This window comes from Gastrolobium bilobum, unplaced genomic scaffold (assembly GCF_033153095.1).
Source record: "Gastrolobium bilobum isolate Gb01-03AN ecotype WA unplaced genomic scaffold, APGP_CSIRO_Gbil_v1 utg4146, whole genome shotgun sequence".
In the NCBI taxonomy this organism is placed as follows: domain Eukaryota; kingdom Viridiplantae; phylum Streptophyta; class Magnoliopsida; order Fabales; family Fabaceae; genus Gastrolobium; species Gastrolobium bilobum.
Window position 1 is genome coordinate 9908 of NW_026898945.1, and position 8704 is coordinate 18611.

General features: G+C 31.6%; 1 protein-coding gene across 1 annotated transcript; it reads right to left on the reverse strand.

Moving 5' to 3' along the window:
* Positions 1–591: 591 nt before the first annotated feature.
* On the reverse strand, positions 592–4429 carry LOC133285700 (heterogeneous nuclear ribonucleoprotein 1-like). Its single transcript, XM_061482971.1, has 5 exons — positions 4279–4429; positions 4006–4127; positions 3450–3676; positions 1980–3183; positions 592–1220 (listed from the first exon to the last, which is right to left on the reverse strand). Exons 3-5 carry the CDS (start codon positions 3669–3671, stop codon positions 1207–1209), a joined length of 1440 nt encoding a protein of 479 aa, XP_061338955.1. The 5' UTR covers positions 3672–3676; positions 4006–4127; positions 4279–4429; the 3' UTR covers positions 592–1206.
* Positions 4430–8704: the final 4275 nt, after the last annotated feature.

The window sequence follows — 8704 nt, forward strand, 5'->3', positions numbered from 1 at the left end:
TTAAAATAACTCTTTTTTCAATCAAATTTTGTGAAAATTACCAAACATTAATTTCAAATGCATACTTTGATAACCACTTTTCAGAAAAGGATCAAACTATAAGAGAATTGAGCTTTGAGAATATAAAGATTTAAATTTATTTAATCAAGAACAAGAAACCAAACGGAGGCCAAAATAAATTGTTATATACGTTGTGACGATGATGTCCAAAATTCAGTAGAAGATAAAAGCATAAGACAAATCGTAATCCATTTAAAGATAAGAAAAAAGCATGGCCACACGCAAGTGTTCATTTTGAAGATCCAAATCTGATTTCTTATTAGAAGGATGGAATCCCATGAAAGTAACAACCAGAAAGCAAAGTAACCATAAAAGTTGCTACTGATAAGCATATAAGCTACACAAAAATTAATAAACAAAAGTTTCTATTTTGAACCATACCCACTAGTTGCGTTAAACCAATCAAACTTTGCTCCATATAATTCCATTAACAGCATGTTATTTTCACACAACAGTTGCTATAAGAATTGACTAATCATGAAAATCAGTGGCAAGACTTTTGACTTTGAAAATAGACCAAGTTTAAGGTTGTATAACATAAGTGTAACAAAAATTAATAATATTGTTTAGCAGCAACTTAATTATTTGACGGGGATCCTAAATAATAGACATCCCTCTCATGTTTCACACTTTAAATCAAACTGAACCTCACTTACAATTTGATAAGAGTTACATATACCATAAAAAAAAAAAAAAAAGATGGTGACAAGAACAAACACCTTTGCCAGGCATTAACAGTGGCAAAAGAAAGAAGAAATTCAAAAATTAATACTCTATCATTGAACAAACTAACGATGACTGGCCTCTCTGGAGATGCACTATTAACTATCATGGAACAAATTTTCCTGAGTATATCCCGCAATCTGATTTTACACCTCAATCAAATTCCAAGAAAGGAACCTAAGTCTTGAAAAATTAAAAAGAAGACAAAAAAAAAAAAAGGGACCCCAAACCTTACACAAAATCACTTGTAACTGCTTTCTCTTTGAATATGTATACTTCAAATGAAAGAACACCGTTAGCTATATATATATATGAGCTGATATCTCTTAAGTGATGAAGATGTATGAATACACAATACCTCATTAATCTTAACCAGTTTCCCTTGATCTACTGCTACCATGACATATCCAATTAACATATCTCCTAGGCAGCGATTCCTGAAGCAAGTGGATTCAATAAAAGAAAATTAGTAACAGGCAATAAAGTTAATTATGAACATCTCAAAAACTTAAAGAACATGCTGAATTGTCAACCATTTCGCAATAATATACTCGGCAAAGGGATAATCAACAACAAACTCATCCTCGATGATGAATCAAAAGTGTGTGCCGATTTAGATGAGAACAGAAATGAGTAGAATAATTGAGTTGGATCATATAAATTGAAGTACTTTATAAAAGGTATATAAGTAACTCAGATATGTAACACTCTCTGTGCCTTATTCATGACAATACAATTTTATTCACGTTCAACACGGGTGAGTGTGATCTGTGTCTACATTTAAGCATCTTTCAAATTAATGTAGCTTACAAATAAAATCAAATTCCAATGTAAATTTAAATGAAAATAACTAAGAAACCTACACATAAGGACATGAAGTTGCAAGCAATAATTCTAGTTGGATTGCAGTAAACACTTCTGAGAAAGCTATCAAGAATCTGAAGATTAAAAAAAAAAGACATGCAGAACAAAAGTCAGGAACCAAGAAGTACCCTGTATAATTAGAAGATTAACAAAACTGATCTTAAACTTAAAGACAAATGTAATAGAAAATTAGTAAATACATATTTCCTTATCAAGTTCATAATAATGCATCTTCTAAAATATAGAAAATAACATTATAAAATCAGCAACAAAAAAATTATAAACAATAATCTGGTTTTCTTTTGGAACAAGAATGTAGACAAAGATCTTACCTCTATTAGGTTGTCTACCAGTAACATTGTAGTTTCCAATATAATCCTCAGAACTCTTTACTGGGTCATCAGAAGCTATACCACCAAGACCATAACCAAATGAGCCAGAAACATCTATCTCAGAAGAAGCAGACCGCCAAGTAGAGTCATTGTAAACTGAACCACTGCCACCGCGGTATAAGTCCCCGTAGGATCCTTCATAACCACCAGTTGATGCCATAAATGTAGAGGATGGAGTCACTCCTGAACTGCTGTTTCTTCCATACCCTCCCCCACCTAATCCAAAGCTGCTATCTCCACCTTCATAAACATTACTCCCAGTAGCATAGCCAGAAGCAGCACCTCCACCCTGGGCTGGAATCGACGGACCCCAACTTGTGCCAGTGTTTCCAATTGAACCACCAAAAGTCCCACTTCCAGATCCCAAGAAAGAACCAGGGCTGACTGGGTTGTTGGCATTATTCAGGCCCCCATTTCCCCAGACATTCCTAGAAGTTGAGTTCATAAGAGAATCGCTTCTCCCATTACCCCCACTAAAGCCTATAGGAGTGGAATATCTGCTTGAGTTGGCACCATAGAAAGGACTAAATATTCGACCATATCCTAAATTGCTCCCATAATTAGAAGTTCCTCCAAAGCTTGGGCTCAATCCTGAATCCAAATTCACCCCCATTCCATAACCAGTGTTACCAAAAGGACTAAACCCACTTCTACTACTAGTAAGTGGACTAAACCTACCATCCATTCTGACTCCATATCCTCCTATGGGACTCATGCTATAACCCTGAGCATAACTATTTAGGTAACTACTGGCCCTATTTAAACCATAGTTATATCCTATCAATGGGCTCCGGCTTGGACCAGGGGAAAGCTCTTTGGGAACTGCCCTCTTGACTTCAACCATCTTTCCATTGAGTTCATGAAAAGTTTTATGAAGAACTCTATCCACAGCATCTTCTGAATCATATGTGATGAAGCCAAAACCTCTTGGCCTCTGAGTATTGTGATCATACATAACTACAACATCAGTAATTGCACCAAACTGATCAAAATACTTCTTAAAATCACCTTCAGTGATAGTTGATGGTAAACCTCCAACAAAAATCTTTTTTGTGCGTCCATGACCAGGAGATGCATGTAGACTACCAGACTGCCTATTTATATTGTATTGATCATCCCTAGGAACAGCTTTCTTAGCTTCAACCTGAAATTTAAGAGAACAGCACATAGATCAAAATCTGCAAGTCATTTTTAGTTTCTTATTTTATAAACAAAAAAGGTTCAAGTTTAATTCAATGTAGGTATAAAAATTCAAGCATCAAAGTTGCTAGGTTCCAAAAAGAGTAGAAATCTAAGAGTAGGACACAATGATCCGTGTTAGAAACACAAGTTTAGCTAGGTTCCATTACTACACATCTAAACACAAAATATTGACACAATGCCAAGTGTATCTACAATGAAAAAACTCACTGTTCGGCCATCAATTATGTGCTTATCCATAATGACTCTTTCTGCAACAGCAGGATCAGCAAAGACAATGAAACCAAAACCACGAGCACGACCTGTTGATCGATCTCTCATGATCACAGCCTCTATCACCTCCCCATAATTCCCAAAATATTCTTTAAGACGTTCCTCATCAGTGTCCCAAGATATTCCTCCAATGAAGAGCTTGCCAAGATCCGATTCCATCTGTTCTGATACCAATCATGATCACTTAACCATCAACTACTGATTTCAATATTAAGATTGAAAAAAATTCAAACAAGCACTCTCTATGAGTCAAAATTCTCATGTCAAACCAAACCAAACCAAAAGAAAGAACAAAAATTCAGAATTCAATAAGTATATCTAAATTATTCAATGATGTCCAAAATCCCAGTGTAGGAATCAATCTAAATGCATAGTTTTCCATATTAACAGATAATCAAACTCAATCTTCATAAAAATCCAATCTTTCCACCAACAAGAGCAAAGCAAAACCGATCAGAAATGCAGATGACAAGAATCTGTGAAGAAAACACACCTTATCTTAAAATTCAGACAGAACCCAGTTGTTGCTTCGATCAGACACGAAGTGGGTTTTGTCAAAATCGATCTAAGAGCATCGGATCTTCCAAGCATCAATCAAAAACCGAACAACAATATCTAATCTCAGCAACCCGATACCAAAAACAAAAAAAAAGAAAAAAAGAAAAAAGAAGAAGAAGAAGCAAGGAACTGGATCAGAGAAGAAAATTCAAAAAAGCTTCATAAGAGATCAAGGAAAATTGAAGCAACCCAGATGAGAAAAATTTACCATTTAAGGATGAAGATGGTGTAAAAATCATGGGCATGTGAAAATATGTTTCAATGGAATGAAAACAGAGGATGTGTTCATCATCCTCTATGTTTATCAATCTCTTTTTATCTTCTCTTGTTCTTGGTTATTCCACTACCTTGATTTAAATGAAAAGAAAAGAAAAAAAAAAAAAAAAGGAATCTGTAGCTAACATGGGAAGAGACAATATATATAAATAGACAGAGAGAGAGACAGCAAATACTACGGTGCAAGAATTTGGAGGAGCCAAGAGATTACAGCATATGATGTTTTTTTATTTTTTTTATTTATATTTTATTTTTTGGTGAAAAATGTGAATGAATATTGGTAATAATTTCAAAATAAAAAATAACTGATTTTTTTCTTAGCAAAATAAGAAATCTTATATTAAATCTCTTGATCATAAATTTGTTTGTATTTAATGGTTCGAATATATAATAAATCAAAAAATTTAGATATAAATATGATTAATTACCAAAGATTGGGAGTTTAAATTATACCATCTTGATCTATATAGAACATAATTTTTTGATACATGTGTCCAACTTTAAAATTTGACATCAAATTTTAAGCGTTAATTTGGTGTCAAATCACCTACTTACAAATCAGAGTCATTGATCATTTTTTATTTAATGGCTCCTCATATGAGGTGTCAAACTTTAAATTTGACACATGAGTCAAAAGATCCTACCTCATTTATATATATATATAATAATAATAAAAATAAAAAAAGTTGGTATTATGTATTACATTATATTTATCAGACGGCACACTTCAACTTGAGATGCTATCATTTAATAGCGGTTCCTTTTTAGAAATAAAAAAGGACTAATTCTTGTGCACATATGAAATTCTTGTGCTGTTTGAAAAAGGAAAAAAATGTAAGACGAGTAGGGTTAGTCTAGTGGTGTGGGGTGTGTGTGTTAGGAGTGTGTGTAGTGTAGGGTGTTGTGTTCAATTCCTTGTAACTTTAAAAAAAAAAAAAATGTAAGACGAGTTAGTTATTATTTCAACTTTTTTACATGAAAGAACAAATAAAATAGAAAAAAAAATGTTAGTTAAATAAATGGAATAATAAAGATGTGCAAAAGAATAAAAAAAATTGAACCGAACCGAACCACACTTAAAATAACTATTATTTAAAAAATCATTTCATGAACCGAACCAGTTTTTAAAGAATCAGTTTATGAACTGAACTGGTTTTTAAAACCAGTTCAAGAACCGAACCGTTTTTGAATCGAATCGAACCGTTTTCGACCTGGTTTTTATTACTTTATTTCTTTAATTTTTTTCTTTTCATAATAGGGTCAACCTGAATTAGTTATGAACGAACCGAATCGTTTTCAACCGAACCGAATTATTTTCAACCGAACCACATTGTTATCGAACCGAACCGTTTAAAGTAATTCGGTTCAATTCATCAAAAAATTCAGATCAATTCGATCCATGCATACCCCTATGGAATGATAATAGTACATAACAATATAAAAGTTTTTTTAAAGGTATTTACGCCAATAGGCATATTGAAGAAGTCATTTTACTTCTGTTATGGACGTGACATAGAAGCCTATATTCTAAAGGATTCAAGAAGGGTTAATAGCTAAGAGGAAAATTAAGGAAAGTTTCCTTAAATACACTAATCCTAGGGCAACAACTATGGATCATAAACTGGACCCAAATATTCCTGAGAGACCCATAAGTCAACTCATGACAAATAAGTCATCTATAAATAAAGGGTTAAATCAATCAGGTACACATATTATAAACCCTCTCTTAGTTGTCACTACGCACACACCTCATTTTTTGGTTATGTCATTATTATAGTGAACAGTGATCCACTAATTTCTAAGGAATCTTTTCCATATAGATGCCTGAAAGAGGGTACACAAATCCAACATTAATATACCAGCCACTGACTGAACATCTCTGTCATCACAACAGGGGACATCTCTGTTACCACGACAAAACAAGTCCTAGTGGATGTTCATTCTTTTCCTTTTGAGATTATAAGCTTAAGATTTCTAAGATTATAATTGGGTCTGAGTTTTTTTGGTATAAATTGGGTTTTATTCTATGAAGTATTCTTTTTGTTTGTAAAAACAAATAAAAATAAAGTAAGAGATGGTAATTTCATTCAATGTCTCATTTTACATAATTTTAAATCATCATTCCCTCTTGGTGAGGTAGGATTCGTGATGTCATACTTTATAGTATCAAATTGAATTTTTTTTTAACTTAAACTTATTTGTTTTATAAAATTTTAAATATTACACGTGATTGACTTTAACCTACTTAAATACTAAATTTTTATTTTCCTCCTCAATTGTTGATATCGGCGCTAACTTTGTTGTTTTGTTATTATCAATGTGCGTCGTCCCTGTTTAAGTTTTTTTTTTTTTTTTTTACCCAATAGTATTTATCTCTTTGAGGCAAGTTGGATTATCTGATAATCTCCCAAGTCACCTATGAGACTAATTCAGAGTACAGATCGGGTCAAAAATAAAAATATTTAAACTCCTGTTAAAAGTGACATGTGGAAATCGAATCTAAACTCTTTCTTTACTACCTTACTTAGCTCCACACGAGTATTTCACATGTATCATACAACAAAAATATATAAAGCTATTTATACAATACAAATTTTATGACATTCTATTGTTTGATTCATAAAATTAAAATAGAACGAAATAAAATTTATTCTTATAAGTAAGATGTTGCAACCACAAGATAGCCCATCAAAGAAATAATTAGATTGATATCAATTAGGATTAATTGTATTTATTGTACGTAATCAATTAGAATAAGTTTGATATTAGCATTTATTGTAGTCATCATTTTATTTCATATCCTTTTGGTAAAACGCAAGTTGGCTAATGAAATGAACAACAAAAGCAATAATTTATTCGAGTACCAGCCTTTATGTGTTTACTCATTTGAGTTTTGATTTTTCATCAATTAATAACTTAATAAATAAAAATTACATGAACTAGCTTTTCATGAAAAAAGACCAATACCTTGATAAAATAAAATTAAAAGGACCAAACTCAAATGAGTGAAAAACATATAAGGATTAATTTTTAACAATAGGGACAAAAACCCAAATTAATGAAAATATAGACACCGATACTAAAAAAATTACAGAAACCCAAACTTATGTAAAAAATGGACGCTAAAATTATTCCAAGAAAAGCTTGACACAATGAAAAATTTGCAATTGTCAAAAATTCATACCATTCGAAAGGATAATTTGAATTTTGGTGTAAAAGGCTCATAGATGTAGGGAACTAACAATTTGAATGATATATCCAAATCTATTCCTTCATGACTGAGAAATTCTTACAGTCTCAACAAACAAAATAAATATTACTAATATAAGAATAAGAAATAGTATATGGCTTTAATGTTTCTAAAGTGAATGTAGATAAGTTATATCTACCTTTGCTCCCAAAATGACGTTGTTTTGGTTTAAAAAATTATAATGAAAAAGACAATTACAACCCTGAAATAAATTATAATTACAACCTTGATTTCCGTCTCAAAATGATGTCGTTTTGGGCTCAATGTAAATAAGTTATCTACGTTGACTGTAGAAAAAGCAAATTCATAGTATATATAGTATTATCCATTCAGGAGGAAAGGAACAAACTGTAATTTTCGTATCAAAATAGGTACTATCCATAAAAAGTCGTGTTATACTTTTGTTATTTCTATTAATTTGGTGTGAACGTGTCTTCTTCTAGGAAAAAACAATCCCTTAATTATTAAAGTTTGTATGAACTTGTGAATTTTAGAATAGAATTGAAATGAATCTCGAAATTCATTAACAAAAACTGTATTATGACAACCAAGAATCTCAAGAGTTAAATAATAACGACATTTTAGAAGTATATTAGTTAAGTTTTCGATTAACAGATTGAAGAAACAATATATTATATGGTAATACATAAAAGTTAATTACATTGAATTTTCCCTTTCATTTCGATACATATACTAAATTTAGCGGTGGCAATATGAGTTGAGCTCGACGAATTAATCCGTCAACATGCCAAAACAGGACGGGTTGGGTTGAGATTTTCAACCAACCAACTCACTTCAACTCGCCCCGCCTAGAAGTGGGTCAAAACGGATTCAACCCGTCGCGGGGCGGGTTGACCCTCCAGGTTATAATTTTGTTTTTATAATTAGGTAATATTTCATTTGTCATTAAATTTTTGTGATATCTAATTTTTTTTTATCTTAGTACTTCTTAGAAAAAAATAAAGAATAACTATTTTATTTATGACAAATGTTATCTATATATGGAGACAACTGAGTTCCTAAAGAATATTTGACAAATATTAATATAAATTTAAGATTAAGACTGAAAAAAATTAAGAGAAGTGTGAAATAAAATAAATAATATTAG